General features: G+C 32.5%; 1 protein-coding gene across 4 annotated transcripts in view; it reads left to right on the top strand.

Annotated features, from left to right (window-relative positions):
* The window catches only part of LRP1B (LDL receptor related protein 1B), a 1,824,802-nt gene extending 1,801,533 nt beyond the window's left edge, over nt 1-23,269 (top strand). For all 4 annotated transcript variants that reach the window (XM_070581263.1, XM_070581262.1, XM_070581261.1 and 1 more), the window contains 5 exons: nt 7,967-8,043; nt 15,995-16,085; nt 17,047-17,191; nt 20,115-20,213; nt 21,671-23,269. In XM_070581263.1, coding sequence (XP_070437364.1) covers nt 7,967-8,043; nt 15,995-16,085; nt 17,047-17,191; nt 20,115-20,213; nt 21,671-21,811 — 553 coding nt within the window. In that variant the 3' untranslated portion in view covers nt 21,812-23,269. The remainder of the gene's footprint in view (nt 1-7,966; nt 8,044-15,994; nt 16,086-17,046; nt 17,192-20,114; nt 20,214-21,670) is intronic.
* The last annotated feature ends 416 nt before the right edge of the window (nt 23,270-23,685 follow it).

The following is a 23,685-nucleotide window of genomic DNA, read 5'->3' as shown; positions in this document are numbered from 1 at the left end:
ATTTGTTCATTTATATTGAAGCTTGACTTTAGCAAATCATTCTCAATTTTTCTCATTTACTCTTTTTTTGATTGCTTGTTTTGTTTTTAAACAATTAAAATTTTAAAAATCTTTTGAAAGTGCATGTCCTAGATTTTGAAGAAAACTGAATGGTAGAAATTGGGAAATTGATATCGGTGTTAATCCAAGGTCTCTTTATCAATTATAAATGTTTGGTTCTGGAAAGCTTTGATGCTACATTTTAGTGGATATGTAGAAATCTTGTAACTAGAACAAAGGCCATGCTGCAGTACCAGAAAGGAGATAACCATTTCTATATCAGAATCATTTTTCAATGATTTGGGCTACAAATTAAAATGGCTGACACCAATATCTCAGCATGTCTGCACTACAACTGAGATTGAGTTGAATATTTTTAGAGAATTAGGGTTATGTATTGCACTTATAATGGCATTCACACACTGAAGTCCTGGTAATAACACTTCTTGATATCCGTATCATTGCTCCAAATATCTGTAGGATTAATATACCTTAAACAATACTTAATAACTACAGTTGGGTACATCAGACATTCCCATCATAATTTGATTCACATTTCACCACTCTGCACTACAGAAACCCCAAGAATTAGGAAGGCCCTTTATTAAGTTTTTATGGAAAACTTCTTTATTGGTTACTCTTATTTTGTGCTAAAACATAAAATATTCAGGTAGCAAACTAGTTACTTTGTCTGCATGGCATGAAGCATAGAGGTTTCCACCCACTTTCCATGGCTCAGTATGTTTTGAAGCCAGTTTTGGAATTGGCCATTCATCTTGGCATCATGTAGGTAGAAATTTCTAAGGGGGTTGCAGCATATGTTGTTTTTCTTCCTACCTTTAGGTATATAATTGTAACTACTGTTTCTAATGTAATAGCCTACTTTATGTCTTCAATTACATCCACCATGATACTTAATACTAATTTTATGATTATTCCTTCTCTCTTTCAGTTATTGCATGTAATGTATTCAGTTAAGTAGAAATCATCTACTTACTCTAAAAGAAAACCTTATGCCTTTTAGATCTGCTTTCAATAAAATTTCCTGGAGAATATCTAGATGGTAAAAGTTTTCCATTACTAGAGATTTCATTTTTTTTAATATTTATTCAATCATCATTTCACACTTCAGTGGCCATTTTTGCTCAAATGACCTGCATAGACTTTTATGTTTAACCATTTTAACTTAAACCAGCCAATCTTAACAAATTTCCTTTTATGGATAATTTCTTAGCAAACTAGATTTCATCTTTTCTTTCTTATTTCAACCAACTTCTTAAATTAAATCACATTAAATAATCCATTTTATTAATTTTATTTGTATCATGGCCACCTCTTCAAGTGAAATTTCTCATTAATTTTTATTTCTCCTAAAAATACTGTTGGTCAGAGTTTATTGAATATCTCATTATTTTTTTTACTTCATCACCTTAACACTTCTCAGAAATCAAGAACTCTTTCTGACAAATTCTCTTAATATTAAAGTAAGATTAGTTTCATCTTACTAATTTTATCAGTAGTAGGCAACACAATGATTTAATGTAATATTTTAAACCTAGGCATTATTATATATTACTATAGAGTTGAATCACATATGCTTACTACAACTAACATAAATATAAGGTATTATCTTAAACTTTTTGAAGATAACAAACCAGAGTAGGACCTAACTATTGCCATGTAAGAAGTAACAGTCAAATTTAGAGAGAGAACAGTACTGAATAAATGAAAATTGTACTACCAAGCTGTATATCAAAAAATACCAAGTGAGTGAAATATAGAGTAAATTCTTGTGAAAGTTCAAAATTGTACTGAGTAATAATACAGATGAATACGATGGATCTTTAAAGATATATTAGACATATCTACAGCATTATGGAACCAACACAAAAATATGAAGTTGATATCAAGAAGGTTATTAACACCCTTTAATAATATATCCCTCCCTGTCACTGCCAGAGACAGAATATGAGGCATTACTGACCATAATTCTGAGCCAATGTGGTAATTCTTACAATGTTACTACTTAAAAAAATGCATTTATTTTCCTTTGTTCAGAAAATATTTTGACTTTCTTATTAAGGGACTGGTGGCTTGAAGGAGTAAGGAAAAGCATTTCTTCCTACTCCTGCCCTGAATTAGAAGAATCATCACATTGTTATAGAAAACAATGATGAAATAATAACCCCACATTTTGTTTCTACCACTAATTAGATATGCTTTTTCTGGTAAATAATTTGAACACGCGTTTCCTCATTTTATACAGTGAATAATTCCATCTCATAAGTTATTATAGAAGTTGAATAAGAGTATTTTTTGTATGAAAATACTTATCTGAGGATCTGACACAAAGTTCAGCAAATATTAATTGAACCTTATGTAAAATTTCATGTCAAAGTTAGGGTAGGGAATTTTTGAAGCATGTTAAAATTATGAATCATTATGCATATATGAAATAATTTTATCTAAGAACGTTGTAAAATAATACCAGAAGAAAAAGTTTTTTAAAGTAAAATTAACAAACAGGTGAATAAATATCTAAATATGTTAATATGTTCCAAATGCAATGAAAATTTTTTTTGCATATTGCAATGCTACTGTCTTCAAGGAGAGGGGCATAAAAGATGCTAGGGCCTACACAAAGCGGGAGATTCAGTGTTAGCAATGTCATGCAAATGGAGTCATGGTCTCAACACCAAAAGAGTGAAATTTGCAGAATTAATTGGGAAAAAAATGACTTTTTATTTTCTAATTTGCAAGTGACTCTTAATTTTCCAATTTTTTCACTATATGGAAATACTATTATATACATCTGATGCATAAAATGTAATCATATTTTTAATTTTTATTGAATTTTAATTTTTTATTTATTTTATTATTATTATTATATATTATTTATTTACTTACTTATTTTAATTTTTATTGAATGCAATTTTTGGAACACTGAAACATGCATGACACTACACACAGATTTTCTTTAATTTCTTTAATTTTAATTTAATTGTAATTACTTTTAATTTAGTTTTAATTTTCTTTAATTTCTTTAATCCCTTTGAGGCATATATTTTTTTCCTGTGTGTAGAAAGAAAAGCGTATATTAAAAGATTTTTCTTTCTGACTGTCTCTCCATCATCATGGTTAATAATGACAGCCTAGCACATATATATAAGAGGAGAAATTTAATTTCAAATTCTTTTAAGGCTCACCTTTGAATTTCACTTTGATCAGAAGAGTCCTGTGACCTTTAAATTTAATGAAAAGAGGGAATAGATATTAATCTCATTATTTTATTTTGAAGTCCTCCCAAAGCGGGTGACTTTAGACCACATTTCTGCAAAATGACATAAGTAGTCCATGTAAGTTGATCATTGATACAGTGAAAGAAAATATAAGATTTTAATACACCTTCAGTATTTTATAACTGATTTCAATTCTCTTTGTAATAATCATTCTGCTGCTTCAGAGATATCATTATTTTAAACAGCTTAATTTTATATCATATTTACACTATTGAATGTAAAAACCGTTCTTTTCTACAGATTATGTTTTGTCCCCTTATATATACCAAACTTATTTTGATATTCTAAAAATGTGTACTGTGCTTCCTAGCAATATCTGCTATGCTATTGCCTTTCCACAAAGATCTTCCCCTGTGCTACAGAAAATTGCAATTGAAACAGAGAATATTGTAAAATATTGTAAGCATACAATAGTGCACAAACTGTTAAATGACGCAATAAGTTAAATAACCACGCCTTTCATCTAGTAACATTCAGATGGGAATTAGTGACCAAAAACAAAAACCCACTCAGTTTATTAGGTACTATGTAAAGAACTTTTACCAATGTTGGTTAATCTTTTGAACAATCATGCTGAGTGTGCATATTATTATTCCTATCCTACAAATAAAAAAATGATTGAATAATATTTGGTATAGAATGAAGTCTGTGGGAATATAATAATAATTTATCTCAAATATTTCTTGAAGTGTGATTTGTGAATTACTTGCATCAGAGTCGCTTTGTTAAAATGAAGATTTCTGGCCACAACTCCAAGCAGCTTAATGAAATCTCTGTTTATGGGACTCCAGAATTTCAATTTTAACAAATTTTTCAGTTGAGTAATCATTAATCTAAATTAGAACATAAAGAAAATGTGATAAAATATGTTATCATTAAGAATATTTTCTACATAAAGCTATAGTGGAAGTGGAAGAATAAGGTTAAGAAAACAATGTAGCAGTAAATTATTTTTCTTTTTAATGTCACTGGCCTCTGAGAGAAGGAGAGAAGTCAAACAGAGTGTTAAATCGACAACTCTTTATCAGGCAGCTATTGACTTCAAGAATCTGCTAGGAGCAATATCTTCATAACATGGTGTGAACAAAGAAGGATAAACAATTGTTTAACTAAATAAGAATATGTCTATCTATCTATCTATCTATCTATCTATCTCTCTCTCTCTCTATCTCTCTATTTGTGATCCAACAATACTTAGGTAAAATTCTTAAAAGTGTTTAAAAAGCTAAATAATTCAGAATGGTATAGTGATTAACACATAAGAAGAAGCTGATATTCATTGCCCTAAGCTTAAGGACAGCGAGAAATAACTGTAGAATAAGTTTAAAAGGAAAGATATACACGTATTTGTGATGGTGACAAAAAAAAAAAATTCTTGGGAGGGCCATGCAGGACTAATTTAAAGATAATTTTCTGAGGATGAATAGCAGGGAGCAGTGGATTGCAACAGTACAGATTAAAGATGACCAGGGCATGGACTATGGATTTTGCTTGAGGAATAATGAAAGACAGATGCCAGAGATACTATTGTCAGCATGATTATGCAAATACTTCAGTGGGGAATTGGACAGGAAATTTTGATGATGTGCACACATTCCAATTCTTAAATGTTCTGCCATTAATGGCTTTGATCATTGTAGTCTACTCAGAATATGAAGATTTATGAATTTCTATAAAGATGGTAAAAATACTTGGTCTTAAATCAGCCATTGGAAGAAGAACTTGCGGAGCAGCAAATGCCTTAAGTAGTAATTTTGTGAGGTAGGCAACAAGAATAATGATTTCTATTTGATTTAATATCTAAAAAGAGATTATTTTTTAAGACTGGAACAAATGTAGAACAGTGGAACATGTCTTATTTTATCTTTGGCCATAAAACATCGTTTTATAAGGAGTATAGGGAAAATTACAAGGTGATCATCAACTGATTAAGATGCATAACTGTTAAAATTAATTATTTCTCCAGCACAGTCTTTGAGAGTTATTTCCAGTATGTAACACGTAAAATATTCCCTGAAGATTAGAAATTTAAATGTTTCCACAATTTAAAAGAGAAGAGCATTATGACTACCAGCAGGTGATTTCTTTTATCTATCAAAATACTGGCTTCCAAGCTATAAATAAAATACGAAATTAATCAATATTGTTAAAAAATACTACTTGTCCTACTTAAATAATTCCAGAATTTGGAATAAGAATCCCACTATCCTTATCTTCTTTGTTTATCCTTACTCTCTCTGCTCTTCTGGAGTTCTAAAGGCATATCTTTTGTAACTTCCTAAAGTAATTAAAATACATAATATTCATTTCAGAACACAATCTAGTCAATTAGCATTTAATCTCCCAATTCCTGAGCAATTCCATTTTCTGACTTCCAGGCATCTCAGTGTAACAATGAGCCCCAGAGGTTCTGATCTCTAGCAACATAACAAATCCTATCTCAGGCCATTCCTCTTATTTAACGTGAACACTGATTTAGGTTTTGGGGGTCTTTTTTTAAGCAAAGGAGGTAATGTAAAGAGCAAATTTTGATATTTTTAATCAATGATTCAATATAATTGCACAAAAATAGGGGCCGGCTCCGTGGCCGAGTGGTTAAGTTCCCTCGCTCCACTGCAGGTGGCCCAGTGTTTCGTCGGTTCGAATCCTGGGCACGGACACGGCACCGCTCATCGAGCCACGCTGAGGTGGCATCCTACACGCCACAACTAGAAGGACCCACAACTAAGAATATACAACTATGTACTGGGGGGTTTTGGAGAGAAAAAGGGAAAAAATAAAATCTTGAAAAAAAAATTGCGCAAAAATAGCCTTGTGCACATCAGCTGTATGATAAAATCACTAAGCAATCAGTATTTTTTTTGTTGTTGGAACATGCAAAACACCCTCAGTGGTCAATTAGGAAGACCTGACAAATGTAAAGCTACATAAAGCAAAAAGAATTTTACAACGATCAGAATTTACTCTAATGACGTTTGCAAAATCTTCCTGAACATCTTATTTTTAATTACCTGTGGATTGTGTCAAGAATTAGAAACCGTGAAGAATTGGAACAATTTTCTAGATCATTCATCTGCAAAACCACAACTGAGGAAGAAAGGAAATGATTTTTAAAAGTCAGTGATTTTATTGGTTGTTCACTTTATTATAATTATTTAAAAATATGCTCATTCCATTACCTCACTTCAGTAACATAGAGTCACAGACCTGGCCTGAAGATTTATTCATTTATTTTAATGATTTACTTGTAGTAAGGTATATAATAAATGCGACGTATAGAAAAAAGATGTGTAAGCCTTTCATAAAGAAGCTAAACAAAAAGGATAATGCTTAAGTGATCTAATAATAATTTAACGATATTAATTTTTATTTAAATCATGCTCCATACTCATAGTTTTACAATATCATTATTAATCAAATAACTGTATTTTTGAATAGTAACTATTGTCAATTATGCTGAAGTTAATATATGCTTTTATGAAACAGAATTTTGTTTTTATGATTTGAGTTTGTCAGTAATTATGATTTTATGAGATTTTGCTCATGTTTTAGGACAGCCAATACTGTCTTCATGAATATCACAAATAATTCACACAGCATAATAGAAGCCTAGTTCCACCAACAGCTTCAGCTATCTGAATTGGCTACCACAGAATTGGCAGAGACCTTGAGATTTCAGTTATTTAGTTTGGCCACCATGCCCAGAGAGATCTACTTGGAATGATTCTGGAAGCTGTTCTTTTATTGTGCACAACTATTCTTGATATGGTGGCATTTGACAGTCATTTTAAATAAGAACTGAAGCCAATTAAATGGTTTCTCTGTGGATTTCCTCTGACAGATGCAGAGAAGCATCTTGTGTTAGCCAATAGGCATTGTTCGAACATAGCTAACCCCTTCCAGCATTTATTTTTTGATGCAACCAGCTAATTATATAGTTGTGATTTATGTTTAAATGAAGGATTTTAATCAGATGTATTATTTTAAACCTCTGCTAGAGTTCGTGTCATACAGTCATGGTGCTTATATGGGGAAGACAACTTCTCCCAATAAAATCTTGGGCACAGTCTCTTGATTCCATGGTAATAGAAGGATGATTTTAAATGAGAAGGCAGTATATTTCCCTATCTCTGCTTAGAGGAGCAAACATTCTGCAGCTTCAACTATGAGACAGATGACAATTTGCTGTTTGGTAGTTAGTTCTCCTTTAAACTTTAGAACAACTAGAAAAATAAAATCACAGAAACTTAATAAGGAAGGATTTGCTTGACAGGCAAACTCAATTTTTATGGTGGCTAACTGTAATTTTTCTTATTTCTCAAATTAATTCCCAATTTTTAATTAAGATTTCGGTTTTCCTCTAAAATATACCAATTTTAAATTTAGCATACGATAGAGGAAAATGACTATAAAACTAAATTTTAAAAAGTATTTTAACAAGTGAGGTGCAGTTGAAGTTACCCTCAGCATACTGACAATATGCAGGAAATCAGCGGAAATCTCTACCTAATATTCATGAATCTGTGATGGCTGGCTCCTTCTTCATCTCACTGGGTTGAAGATACTACGTTATCAAACTTGTAGGTTTTGCTATGTACTGAATTTTTTTCTTTTTTGAATCTTTCTAGATGTTCCACCAACTGGTCAGGCACACAATGTGAAAGGCCAGCCCCGAAGAGCAGCAAGTCTGATCATATCAGTACAAGTAAGTTCCTTGGATTATTACCCTGGGTGTTCTACATAGTGTAGAAATATATTTTTTTGTTTGTTTTCTTTTTATGCCATTATTGAGAGAGTAGAGTCTTGGAAAATCTTCTTCATGGAATTTTGCAAGAGATCCACTGCTATCCAGGTGTTTTTTGAAAAGTGAAACACTGAGCTCTTACCTGGTGACAGGATCCAGCATTTATGTGCTCTTTTAGGCAGTGAGAGTTCATCTCAAATTTTGACAGTTTCCAGAATGCATATCTGCAAACCTAGCATAAGCCTTTCTTAGGATATGTACGTCAGCTGCAAAGGCTGCAAATATCACAATGCGTGTGAGAATACTCCAGGAAGAAAAAATAATTCCGGGTTATAATTGGAGCAAAGTGTATTTTCTTGAAATGCGTTTCAATGTGTCACGGAAAAATAGACTTGATTAGTTAATCTTAAGAAAATATATTAACAAGCAGTTATTAATAAAAATCATAGTTGATTTATTTCTTCTTTGTCTTTAAAGTACTGGTTTTGAATATAATATATTTTATTCAAAATACATTTTATTTATTTTAATATATAGTTCAACATTTCGCAAGTCTTTTTTGTGCAGCTGTAATCTTAGGACACGTCTCTCATATGAAAGTTCATCTACGTCACCATTGTGTGTATTTTCCAACATCTTTAAATGATTTTATGAAGATTTTCAAATAAAAATCTGAAACAAAGTCACATATATTGTTATTAATTTGACCATGAGTGGAGAACATTTGAAAAATCTGTAATATCTATCAAGTGGGTAAATATATTCGTGGAGAGGAAAAATAATATCCTTGATTTATGAATGCTACTTTACCAATTTTTCTCTAGTCCTTCACTGCTGATGAGAAAGCTTCCCTGAAGACAAACAAAAAAACATACCATGGAGTTTGTGAAAAAGAAAAGACACAATACAAGTCAAAAGTATACAATTTTTGTACCTTAGACACAGGCTACCAGTGTTTGCTCATCCACTTGTTTGTTGCTATTGCCCCAACTAGTTTCTATATCATCACTTGAAATTCTTCAGGAAACATTGTCCAAAGTTCCACCCTTTAGAGATTACTTTAGGCTAATAAGCATAAGAATCTTTGCAAAATGGCAAATAGGTCTAAACTAAATAACCTAGACATGAATATTTGAATTGGGAGAGGTGAAGTGAGTGGTGTTTGCTCATGGAAGATTTTGGGTTTACCCTAGAATTTGTGTGTTGTCCTTAGGGAGGGGAAAGGAAGAGAGAGGCCTTAAGGAAAGTTATGGGCACAAAATCATAAGAATAGGGCACTAGGATTTGAGGAATTGGTCATAAAAGGTTGAAGTGGCAAAATATACCTTGCTTAATTTGACACTGCTAAAGGAGAGAAAAAAAAAATACATCCTCCTCTCTCTTCCCAGGATCTAGGGCTCATACTAATATTATTAATAATAATTATGGAGGCATACTAATTTATATATGATTTTGTGAACTAGTTACAAAACTCAACCATCGTTAATAGCACTTTTTTTAAATGGAAAATGCAAGTTACTAGCCTGTAGAATGCACTGAATTTATAAATTGAGAATTGTGAAGACAAGGTGATGTAGGCTTTCTTTTATGGCAATTTCTCAATTATTTAAGATAAGTGAGATACATAGCCTTGTAGAGAGTTGAAAACAATTTTAAATATTGGTAAAACTCTGCAAAGAAAGAGAAAACAGTAGAAAGTCAAATGAATTTTGGAATTTTGTATAAGGTCCATCCACAAGGGAAAGTTTGGCATTTGGAAAATGGTTTGGAGGAGGGGGTGCTAGATGTTTTTATTGGAGGATGACATCTCCAACCATTTGCAGGGGCCATAAGATCCCTAATAAGAAAAATGCCTCTAGTCATATGCCACTAAAAGAGTGACTCAAAAGAAAGACGAGTTGCAAGTAGTAATAACCCTTTATCCAAAGATTCTGATGCTCTTCCTTCCATCACTGATTTAAAGCCATTAAATTTAATGGAAGTATCAATGCACATTCAAAGGGCTATTGGCTATGTAAATGCCAAATTATCTTAGATTTGAGCAAAGTTGACCACGTAATGACCCTATTAAAAGGTACTTATCATCAGACATTTATGCTTAGAGAAACTTGCCTCAATAGCACTGAAAGGAGGGAAAACGTAGTTAAACTGATCTTTCCTAAGGTAGGAGGGTTATTTTTATTCTCTCAGGTAAAGTCCAGTGGTTTTGAATGGTTGTCAAATGTTCCCCAAATTTAGGCAAAAGTCATCTTCCCAATAAAAAAGATGGACACTTTAGGAAGCATTTTCAAATCTGCATTTCCACTTACAATGAAGCATTCCATAATCATTGGCCCTTGGATAATCAAGGATATGCTGCCTCCATCAGCCTAACTACTGTCCACTGGCATGGAGATTTCCCTTTCTAATGGATGCACAGCTTTCTTAATCGTCTCCGAAGAGTCACACTTCTGTTTTCTGGCCCTTGCTGTTTAAAGTATCTAAAAATCAGCCTGGGGAATTAAGCAGATCTATTATCTTAGGACCTTTTTCTTAAATTCCACTTGGAAAAGCTAGTCTGCCTGTTCTGAGGCTATTTTGAAGAGTTTTAAAGTAAAGATGATAAAATATTCATTATATATTCCTATTTTAAATTTACCTAAAGTTCAAAGAGAGTGGATGTTCAATGTTTGAATTATGCTATTCACATCTGCTGAAATTAAGGAGGATAAAAATATACTTAGCATTTGTGGGGCAGTAATGTAGAGATGCTGATTTTACCGAAGTGACAACAGAGATGTGATATCTGTTAATGGGTTATTTGTATCTCCTCTTTGTCTACTTTGTCCTCATCTCTCTTATACCATCATGTTCTAAAACAGGAAAAAATTGGTTATGTGAATACGAAGTAATCATAAACTATCGAGCCTTTACTGCTTGTCAAGTAAGGTACTAGATCCAGAGATAAGTCAGCGAATAAGACAGACGGTGCCTCTTCTCATGAAGCTGAGGTTCTAGAGGGGTAAACAGCAGTAAAACAAGGAAGCACAAAATAGTAAACATGTAAATTTATAAAATAATATGAGTGAGTTTTTGTTGGTTGGTTCCATGAAGGAGGCAAAAAAGAGGGAAAAATAGAGAATGGGGGAGGAGAACAGAGTCAGGAGTGATTTGTCTAAGGTGGTGATCCTTAAGCTGAGACTCAAAGGATGAAGAAAAGGAGGAGAGGCTCAGGGTATTTCAAGCAAAAGGAACAGCAGGTACAAAAACCCTGGACCAGGAAAGAGTTAGACGTATTCAAGAGTTTGAAAGAAGACCAGTGTGCCGGCATCAAGGGGTCAGGAGGGAGAGTGGTACAAAGTGAGGATTAGTGGACAGGACCAAGATGATAGGCAGTCTCTTAAAAATCACTGGAAGGATCTTTACTAAGTTTGGAACCTATTTTCTTTATGATTTTTAACATTACAATTTATCAAAATGCTTAATAAAAAGCATTTTAATCCCCAAAAGCATATAAACACGCTCACATTTATACATATATGTAAACGTAGACTTAAGAGCAGAAAATATAGCAACATATCAAAGAGGTCAATTGTAATGATATAATTTATATTTATATTTTTCTACTATAAATTCAATCAGTAGACAAAGGTTCTCTTTCTTTGATATCTCTCATACTGAATTCTTCTAGCGTCCCTCTTACCTCTTGAAGTAACTGTGCTTTCTTTGTGAGATACCTTTTTTCTATCCCTTCTAGTCAACCCACTCTTCACTTACCACTATTTACACTCTCCTTGGTGATCCCTAAATCCTTGACCTCAGTTATCAACTCTATGTTAATTACCCCTGAATTTCTGTCTTCAATTGTGGTTTGTCTCCAGAGTTTGAGAGATACATCCCACTGCACAATTACCATATCTATATCTATATCTATATTCCACAAGAATCTCAAGCTCAAAATGTCTCAAAATGATCTCATCACCTTCCCCCACTCAATCAGCCATTTTCATGTACCTTGTTTTGCCTTCCTGTCTACATAGATGGCTGCAAAATCTACCTGGTTACCCAACAACACTTCAGTGTCACTCTTAACTTTTCCTCTCTCTCAATTCAAGCCAAATAATATATCCAATAGATATTACTTCCTAAATTTTCTTCAGCATCATCTTTTTTTTAACAGTACAAAGGCCTGGCTCATTTACATTGCTTACACAGCCCTTCATAACATCACCTTTGCTTTCTTCTACAGCCACATCTCCTTCCACTACTGTCCATTCTGCATTTCAGCCAGATTCTTTGTTGTTCCTTAATCTTTCCTCCTCCAGGCCTTCACATTTCTCTTCCTAGATTTATTCAATGTCTCCTCTTCTCACTTGTCCTACATTCTCTTCCATGGGACGGAAGAGGTTTCAGAGACATACCAGTCATCCTCCTATATCCCAGACCTAGTTGGATGCTCCTCCTTTATGTTTCCAGGGAAATGCATACTTTCCCTGGAGTAGTGCTTATCACACCATATTAAAAAAACCCATTTGTTTGTCACATAATATACATCAAACAGCACGAGAGGGGAGACATTTGTATCCCCGGTGCACAGTAGAGTACATGTGAGTGTGTCGGACATAGCAACACAACATATATTTGCTAAATGAGAATTAAATGTATAGGCCCTATGATATCTGAGGAACTGTGCCATCTACAAAATCGAGAAAGATAAACAGTTTATGCCCTCAGGTTACAAATAAACTGATTTCTAGGATATGTTGTGAAAAGTGCAAAACAGGCTTACGCAGAGTGCTATGGCAATATATACTTTTAATTATTTAATAACCATGTATGTAGTACTTTCTATGTATGAGACATAATCCTATTTACATTACTATGAGGTAGATATTAGTGATGAGACATTTTGTAGATGTGTAAACTAAAGCAAAGATAAATAGTTTGCCTAAGGATATGTTCCCAGTAAGCCAAGATTTGACCAGACGTAGCCTGACTCCAGAGTCTATTATCTCAATTGCTCTGATGTACTGCCTCACTCATGGAACGGGTCTTTTCAACATGACAATTTGATAATACAGTTCTTCTTTCTAATGGAAAAGTGTTGTATATTGACACTTCAGAACAATGTTGCAAAGAACGACACTCTCTTTTATGTGAGAATGTTGTTGAGATATCCCTTCCACCCTTAATTAGTACAGGGTGTACTTTTTAAAATCAGTTTAGGATAATCCACCAATAATGTAGTGTTAAAAAGAATTACCGGCAATAGACCTTGATTGTTATATGTTACAATATAATATTTACTGCTATATATACCATGTGGAAAAAAATACTTATTTTGATAAATACCTATATTATGATTCTAAATATATATGTGGTTGCCCATGTTTCCATCAATGTAGACTATTTTACAAAAAACTTGCCATACTGCTACCTTGCATTATTTATTGGCTACACTAAGCATTATCGCAGTTATTTTGATTAGTTATATAAACATATCAGAAGTCTAGGCTCTTAAACAGAGTGCAGTAATGCAGGGGATTGGAACTGCCATCTGTGATGGAAAAAAGAGAAACAAAAATGAAGTCCTTTGTTTTCTAGCATGCATAATTAGCAGCATTTCTACAATATAGGAATAAAAGAAACTATGTAGAACAAATAAAATCTAATTTTCTAAGTAACTTGTAATGGCATTGAGGGAAAAGTAACTTTATATACCTTAAAACCAGTGTTCGTAACTATTTTATGCATACCAATTTACCATAAATTTTAGTAGAAAAAAGGTAAATAATGAAGAAGGGATATTTATAAAGTCGTGATCAATCAGTTGAAGTTGTAGTTTATGAAGAAACCAAGCTGTTTGCTGGTATTTAAAATTTGTGAACAAATGTTAATTACTATCCAAGGTGCCGGATTCTCTACTACCATTAATTACTAATACATTAAACATTCATATAAAGTTCACTTTCCCAAAACTAAGAAGGTAATATAACACCAAACTCACTAAGTTTTATAGTCCTGGTAACAACGTGAAAAAGTAAAGTGAGTTTTTTTATTTTATAAACTGACTAAAGAAAGAAAGCCCTATTTTTTCTTGCATGGAAGAGCTCATTATTTAGTTATTTTAGACAAGTTATTTTTGAAGTTCCAAGTTGGAAGATTCTCTTCTACATGACATTTTCTTAATAAAGACTTTTTGGTATTTTGGTAAGTGATCTCCAGTATGGACTTTCTCACACAGATATCTTCTGGCTAAACCTATGAAAACTGATCTGTATTTCTGTTTTAAAGTCCCTAAGCAGCACTTATTGTGCTTAACGTTACCATTAATTTCTATCACAGTATTTTTACATGTACATGTAGTGCAGAGGGAAATTCATGTGTTTAATAATTCTTAACGTTTTATTCCTGAACCGTTCAAGATCCTCACATTAAATTTCAGTTAGTTTTTGGGTTGCTTTGTGTCTTAGTTCAGGCATCGATTAAGTTGACTTGACTGAATCAACCAGATGCTTATTCCAAACAGACAAAGGCTTTGTCTCATGAGCACTGGATATTTGTCAGTTGAAAAAGTTAACATTAGGGACTTGATAGAGCTACTTAATACTCTCCTGTCATTAGGCAACCCTTACATTCAATTTTCTTCCAGCATAATTGACATATAACCCTAGCTGTATCCTCCTGTGGATTACATTATCAGCAAAGAGATATTGTTTCCTTCGTCTTTGGAAAAGAAAAATTGATTGCTCTGATTGCCAACCTAGAAAAGGAGGGCAGAGGTCTCCTCAATTTTGCTTCTCTCTTACTCTCAGATGCATAAAAACTAAGCCCCTGTTTCTCTGACCCCTCCTGAAGAGCTATTCCATAGATCTTTTATTCCTTTTTTATTTTTTGAGAAGATTAACCCTGAGCTAACTGCTGCCAATGCTCCTGTTTTTGCTGAGGAAGACTGGCCCTGAGCTAACATCCATGTCCATCTTCCTCTATTTTAAATGTGGGACGCCTGCCACAGCATGGCTTGCCAAGCGGTGCCACGTCCACACGCAGGATCCAAACAGGCGAACCCTGGGCCGCCAAAGTGGAACGTGCGCACTTAACTCCTGTGCCACCAGGCCGGCCCCTTTTATTCCATTTTGAAGATAGGTGATGCAACCTAAGGTCAATCTAAATAATACATGAGATAAGGGAAAAATGGACATTTTCAACATAAGCCAAACCCCCAGATATGTTTTGCTGAAACTGTTCTGGAACTAGAACTTGAGAAAGAAAATCCTCTTTGCCCCCCTTATTTTATTGAATCAAGCTAACAACAGCCCTATGTGGTAGATGTTCTCGTCTCTGCTTTATTGGTGAAGAGCTTGAGCCTCAAATTTTAAATAACTTATCCTAGGTCTCACTTCAAGTGAGTTGTGAGACTGATGTTTAGGCCTGTGTCCATCCAAATCCAGCACTGGTGTCCCTTCTGTTTTGCTAGGCTGCTGTCTAACTTGCCACATGTACTCATGGCCAGAGAATATTTACAGCTAAAGGAACAAATCGAAAGGTGGGAATGTGGCCAGTGAAGTTGTGTAAATGTGTTTAGTCAGAGTTGATTTTTAAGGAGTTACCAGAATGTAATTTCCTCTTTGCAAGTAAACGTGTGTGGTGAGAATCAGACTCTGACAAAGAAGTCAGTATTTCTAACCTCAAGGTATTTAACTACAACATATAAATGAAAGGTATCTAAAGAAACAGTTCAAGCAGATCAAGTATTTAATAGGAGAGTAATTTTTCAGTAACTTAGTTATGAACTAGGAATATAAACATTTGGCTTAAGCTTTATTTTTATAACATCAATAGTCAAATGATTTGGTGTAATGAAATCTTCAGTTCTATCAATCTTTCCTTCATTTTATTTATGTGTTCATCTCTTCCTTCATTTCTTTTTCAGGAAGCATCGCCATCATTGTGCCTCTTGTCCTCTTGGTGACTTTGATAACCACCTTAGTAATTGGTTTAGTGCTTTGTAAAAGAAAAAGAAGGTAAGATGGAATGTTCTAGACTAACAGTAAATAAATTACACAAATAGTTATGGAAACATCGTGATTTTTTTTAAAACATAAGTTAGTTACCCCAACCGCAAAATCCTACGTTTTTCAAAACATTTTATCCCTCTATTTCATTTTATGTCATTATAATTCAGAAAAACCTTTCCCCATGTTATGTTATTGGAGTGACTCTATTTATATATTCTAACAAAACTAAGAGGACATATTAATAACAATTTCAGTAGAATTTTACATTTGTGGTAGCTTTTCCTTGAAACAGCAATAGTCTCTGAGGAGCATCTTATTATATTAATGGGTAAGATAAGTAGTGTCAATACAATATTACTGAATTGTATTGGTTGTCATAAATTGTACATTTCACCAAAAATTGTGCATTTGTTCATTTTATATATTATTGGAGGCATCATTACTTTGATTTATATGAATATGTAGTTACAAAGATCTAGAAGGAGTGGGTATTCTGTGAGATTGTTATCCAAAATCAAGAGTTTATGAGTCAGATTTTGAATTATATAAAAGAGAATTTTAGCCGTGTGACTTAGGGATTGAAAACAATCTATTTCAAACAAAGTTTCTTTATGATTACTTTTTAGGGAGTTTTTCAGAAAGAAAGGGGAAAAGTAAAATTTAAAAAACTAATTGGTTAGTGGATATTCAGTTTCAACTAATGCAATATTAGCTATTTAGGAGGAATATGTTCCAAGGGCATTTTTTATTGCTAAATTCAGATAACATGGGAAAATAACTTATCACATTAAGAACTTTTTTGTTCCTCTGTGACTCAATAAAGGTCATCTACTTTGAATGCATTTTATTTAGGAACTTTCCATCAGTTATGTTAAAATAAGTCAGTAGATCTACAAATCTGATCGTTTCATACATCATGACTGTGATATTTAGATAACTCACTTAAATTAATGTTCACATATTCTAGGACAAAAACTATTAGAAGACAACCTATTATCAACGGAGGAATAAATGTAGAGATTGGCAATCCATCTTATAACATGTACGAGGTGGATCATGATCACAACGATGGAGGTCTTTTAGATCCTGGTTTTATGGTAGATCCAACAAAGGTAATATGTTTCAAGGTGATGGACAGTGAGCATTAACATTCTTGAGTTCTATCTCTACAATATGGTTCTAAATTTCATCAGCATTTCTTTAATTTGAAGTTATACTAAAGAATTTTAGGATGCATTGAATGTTATAGTCTCTTCTAAAGAAAAAATAGTCTGCATTCACCTGAAGCAGGAAGTTAATATAACATGCTTTGGAAAATACATATTTATTCACTTAGTGTATAAACATGCACAGCTTACTTAAGAAAGTATATTATTCAAATGTGTGGCGATACTAGCACATCCAAATATACAGCCTAGCGTAAAAACACTGATTTATTTAATAATAATAAGATGAGTAAAGTACTTTTCTGTCAAAATAACTACTTTACTTCCAATAGTGTTTCATTGAAGAGTCAAGTAAGCTGTGTCCCTGGGTTTGTTTGTAATATCACTTTTTAAAAGTATTTTTTTATCTGCTATACTCTCCTTGCTATTGATTTGAGACATGATATTGATACGTATAGCCTAAAATCCACAGTCTATCTTTAAAGTTACTGTTAGTTCTTATTACTGTCTGCTCAGGTTTGTATCTTTTAAGAGAACTAGATAAATGATACTATTATCCAGGTAAATTAGACTTGCAAAGATTCACTTCATTGTATTATCTGAACATTTTGCATGATAATTATAGCATATTTTATTATAAATTAAGAGCATCGATTTGTTATTATGGTCTGATTTTTCTTGGCTTATTTACTCATTTGTTGGATACTTATTTATTTATTTTCTGACATATAAAACGTACTTTGTTCAAAATGCACCTTTATATTGTGAACAATCACAGGGACCAATCTTTGTACAGTTTTTCACTCACAGCTATTCCCAAAGAGGTTGAACAGGGTCACATACATTTAATCTAGTTTAGAATCCACGGCCAGACTTTCTAAGCCTGAAATTGATGGTCAAGTATTTATTTCTATGAAAGGAGATCAATCATTGTTGCATGAATAAAATTTTACAGTAAGAGAGGATATTGTAGTGACTTTTTCCTAATTAGAAATAATTTTATAGTTACTATTAATTATTAATTCAGCAACTCCTACATTTGAAATTCTTCATGAAATAAATCCTGGTAACCTAAGTTTCAGTATTTTCTACTTGAAATTAAAAGTCTATATATACTACACACATTGTTATTTGGTAATTTAGCTATGAAGGAGAAAGACATCTTAAATATGCAATGGAATTCTCGTATTCTTGGAATTTTTCTTAGAAATAAAAATACTGTATCCATTAAGTATAGTATGAACTATTGAGGACATACTAAAATATAGAGAGGATGTGCTAAAGCAGACTTTTCATGAGAAAGAGTTCTTATTTCCCCCATCATTTTTATTTCTTGGGATAGAATTAAGCCAATTTTAGACATGTAAAGAGAATAGCTTTTTAATACTCCATTTAAAAATTTTTCCACATTTACTCTAGGCAGATAAAACCATGCTCCAGTGCCCCTCAAATATTTTTTTTAATGTACTTAGCATATAACACTCAGTAAATATTTATTTACCAATTTGCTGGCTGATTGACCAAAATTATGTTAAATGTGACTTAGATGGCTGATTCTATATGGCTCCTGATGTTTGAAATGTAAATGTGAATTGTTACCTAAGAAGTAACTGTAGAAAAAACAGCTAGTCCTAACAGCTATGAACAATTTTGAAAAGCAGAGGGCCACACCAAAGCAATCTTAAGGATGAAATTTTTTTTTTAAATAGAGTGTTCGCTGTGTTACAGTGGTTTCATATATTCATGATACAATCAAATATAAATTGGGTTACGCACAAAGAAGATTTTGGTAGAAGGTTTTTCTTGTTTTCAAAATGGATAAAACTTTTACTTCAATGGTACCTCATTGAATCATAATCATAATCAAAAGAAGTGAAATAGTTAATAAATTTAATAAAAAAAGATTTGTCCATGAAGCCATCACAGAAGAGTTTGAAGAGCTAAAAAAAGGGGAATTAATATTTACTGATTTTGTACCCGAATTTACCTCAATCCTCACTTTGATTGTTTTTGAATGTCTTCTAAATGAGACCTTTGTGGGGAAAAATAAAAAGGCAATATGGACCTGATTTTATATTTAAAATATTTTCCTGAGACCCTTGCCTTTGTCCCAATATTTGCGATCATTCATTGTTAAGAGTTGATAGTTAAGATTTTTAAAATATGTATATTCATTAATATTTTCATATTCTTGTAATTTTCATCTATTTCTTTTTCCTTTTGGATCACTAATAAATACTCTATCATGAATATGAGTATACCAGATTGGCTAACTCTGCTCTTCGACCCAAGAAAGTCTAAAATCAATGGTCTTGCATGGAGACTTAGTGAGCCAATTTAATTACTAATTAATCTATTTTAGACTAGAAAGTCAGATTTCCAAGAATACAGAGGTTTACTTTATGATATGTCAAATTTAAAATTTTATCTTTTTCCTAAAAATATAGAGTGGTGATGAATCTTTAATTAGAAGCAGTTGGATATCTGAGTGTCCAGGATGGGCTACTGTCAGAACTTTTCAAAATGAGAAACCTTAAGTCGGGGAGGCTGGTGCAATTTTCACAGCTGCTAGCAAAGATATAATCTCTTTGAAGAGGATAAAATTAAGTTAATGGAGATGAATGGAGGTTTCCAAATGCATGGCATGTCTATCAGTAAACTGGACATAGTAGAAATGTCTACCTATGAGGCACAGATCCAATAGTAATAGTTCTGTCTTAAGTTATGGAAGCGATCATGAACATATTGTTCATGCCCCAGGGCTAAAGAGTAATTTTCGTGTTATTTTTATGACTTAACATGAGTTTATGTCAATGAAAATAGTTCCGTGATATTAGATCAGAAACTAAAATTCTCTGTTTACATACAGGCCAGGTATATAGGGGGCGGGTCCAGTGCTTTCAAGCTTCCACACACAGCGCCGCCCATCTACCTAAACTCTGATTTGAAAGGACCACTAACTGCTGGGGTGAGAGAAGAAAATTCATTATTCCATATCCATTCCATCACAGAACCCCTCACAATTAGAGATAATTACTAGACTTAGACAAGGGCTTGTCTGTAATTGAGTTTTTAATTAACAAGAGATTTCAGAACAGCATTAAAATTGGGGGCTTTTGTTTTGTCTCCTGCCTATGCAAGATTACATATAAAATGTGTTATCGCTTTAGGCAAGCTAAGTAGAAATATCTCTTCTGCTGAATTTGAAAATGTTATAGCACTTTAACAGTAAACGTGAGTATTTGCTCTTCTTAGAAAAGAAATTTCTAGCCACATATTTAAACTGAATAATTTTAAACAAATTTGTATTTGGTTTTATTCATTTCCTATTAAGGTACTTCGTTTAGTATATATGAATTTGATGTCCAGTTGAATAAAAATATACTACAAAGTGTGGCATCATATTGAGAAATTAGAAATGGTCTAATGAAACCATTCTTAATTTTTTTTTTCATTAAGTAACTCGTTTCTAGAGAAAGGTCCTCTGTCTAAAGTTAAATGGTCATGTTAGAAGAGGGATAGAAATAGGGTATCAAGATTCCTAGGAATGAATATTTTCTCCCTTGTTCCTCTCTCACATCAACTGTTTTTCATTCTCATTTTTTATCATTTTTGTCTCATTTGCATGGCTCAAAGATTATGATGTTTCTTTGTTGTAATGAAGATTTAATGTTGCGCTTTTGGAAAGACAAAACAAAACTAAACAAAAATTAGGTACTAATTTTTTGGATTTAGTTGCAATTAGTAAAATAATGAACATTGTGTATGTTTTTCAACTGAAAGAGTTTGCTTCTGCATGTTTCAATTCCACCTTAAAATACTCTAAGTATCTACGAAACTTAAGATGATTGTGTACTTCACTATTTCTTAAAAGAGTCCAAAACTATTTTCAGTGATAAGTACATATAGGTTGTTTGAAGCAAAAATATTGACCTTATTTTAAAGTCTACTCTATTAACATATTTTACTTTCATTTTTGTTGGTTTGCTTGTTTTTAACATCATATTGAAAATCATGAGCACCAATTAGGTGACTTTCTGTAAATACATCTTTCCTGCCACTGCAGTAGCAATAAGGGGGGAAAACGTGTGGACTGGAAAGACAATTTAGTTTAATGTTTTATGCTTTTAAATAAAGTCTTAGTGAATAACATTTTCACATCTTCAGGCTTTTCATGGTATGTCAAATTTCCCCTTAGGTCCACAAGTTACCTGAAAAACATACAATTATGTTTTTATTTAATATCATGTTAAAGTCAATTAAAGCCTGTAAACAGAATTTAAATTATATTTAAATAATTATTATTTAGTAAATTGAATGCATTGCATATAAATGTTAATATGAAAAGATAGACATTCTAGAAAATAACTAATTAATGTTGTCAAAACTGATAACAAAATTGTATTTATTTTTTTTCTCCTTTAGCCAACAAATTACTCCAATCCGGTATATGCAAAATTATATATGGATGGGCAAAACTGTCGAAACTCCTTAGGAAGTGTTGATGAAAGGAAAGAACTGCTTCCAAAGAAAATAGACATTGGGATAAGAGAGACAGTGGCATAATCAGTGATACCTTTTATATGCTGTATAAATGTATAAAATATAAGGATTACTTTTGTATGTTCCAACAGTGTTATACTTGTTTTGGCATCAGCATTACCTCTTTCTTTATCTTTTTCCTGGTTAATTGTTTTCTGGGTTTCTGGATTTATTTTTTGCTGATGACTATTGATTGACCATTTGTATGGTATTTTTATGAAAAAGAACTGCACTACAGTACAATTTACAACAATGCTGCTGATATGACACACCTTTGAATTTGTTAAAATTTAAAACAACATATTCCTTTGTAGTGTGAATATGAGCAATCTATTTTATATGAACTTTTTTGGTTCTACTTAGTCAACAAAGAGAATCTCTGCACTTTTTCATGATATGGTCTGAAAGCTGTAATACAATGTCATTTTATTTTTCTGTTGAAATTGATGGAAGAATGATTGAATGGTCAACTCTCTTCTTTGTGCCCATTAAAAATTGATTCAGACTGCTGACAATATATAGCCCTCACAAGTTCAGCATCACCTGCTTTAAAATTAGCCTTAGATTGCCAAGTGATAGATGAGAATTTTGAGAAAAAACTTTAAAAAATATATTCAATTATTAATTTGCATGAACACATAAGACTACATTTTCCAAAATTTAGTGGACTCTATGTGATATACTAAACATATACACCCTGTAAACAATAGTTACATTTAGGTGGTAGAACATAGCAAAAAAGTATAACTAAAAGTGGAAAGACCACACGTGCTATGGGATAAGACATTTTGTTCTCCCTCAGTCCTGAGGTAAATAGCCAGCCTAGAGCACAACAGAGCATTGGGTACTCATGTCTTAGGAATTTCTTCCCAGTCATGTGCATTTTGTGAAAGATTAACCCAACCCCTTACCACACAGAACACTAAAGAATGATATATAAGCACACAAATTGATGGCAGAATTTCAACTGTGTGAATGCATTCTCTTTGCTAGGTCAAAAGGAAGAGGCAAAAGAGCCATGATGGTATAGAGTAATTGATGAATATTTTCAACATACAATATGACTAATCCATTATTTGCCCTATCCAAAATATATTCTTAAAGGACTTTCCAAGTTATAGAAGGACAATTAACTGCCCCTAATCAAAGGTGGAGAGGATCAATGCTGACCAGTTACTCTGGTACTCCGGTTTCTTTTGGTTATGCAAAACACATGGACCCCATTCACTTCTTTATTTGTTTTCAAATTTTGATTGAAACAAGTACTATTTACTTAAGTTGTATAAAAAAGGATAGCATTTTTATACAAATATCTTTAAAGGCACAAAAGATTTATTCAAAAGGTATGGAGGGCTTTTTGTTCCTCTGATAGACATGACTGACTTTTAGCTGTCATAATGTATTAACCTAACAGATGAAATATGTTTGTGGTTGCTCTTTATCCCTTTGTACAAGCATTAAAAAAAACTGCTGTTTTATAAAGAGACTTTTTGTTGTACTATGTGCATGCATACTACCTATTTCTAAACTTTGCCATATTGAGGCCTTTATAAACTATTGATTTATGTAATACTAGTGCAATTTTGCTTGAACAATGTTATGCATATCATAAAATTTTTCAGGTTCTTGTTTAAGTACATTTTTTAAATTGAACAGTATTTTTCATTTTGGTTATAATAGTCATTTTGCCTATGTTTCTACAATGAAGTGTTAAATACTTTATAAAAAATTGTTGACTGACTTATTTAAATGAAATTCTACATATTTAAGTGCTTGTGTTGGGTAGTTTTTAAAAACAAGAAAACTCTTTTCTTTACGTAGTTTAAATATTCCTAGAAAACTATTTTCATAAACACAGAACATAATTTTTGTTATATCCTTAGAACATAGTCTCTGGG

This window comes from Equus przewalskii, chromosome 17, assembly GCF_037783145.1.
Source record: "Equus przewalskii isolate Varuska chromosome 17, EquPr2, whole genome shotgun sequence".
NCBI classification, from domain to species: domain Eukaryota; kingdom Metazoa; phylum Chordata; class Mammalia; order Perissodactyla; family Equidae; genus Equus; species Equus przewalskii.
This window is presented reverse-complemented; position numbering and strand designations above follow the sequence as displayed.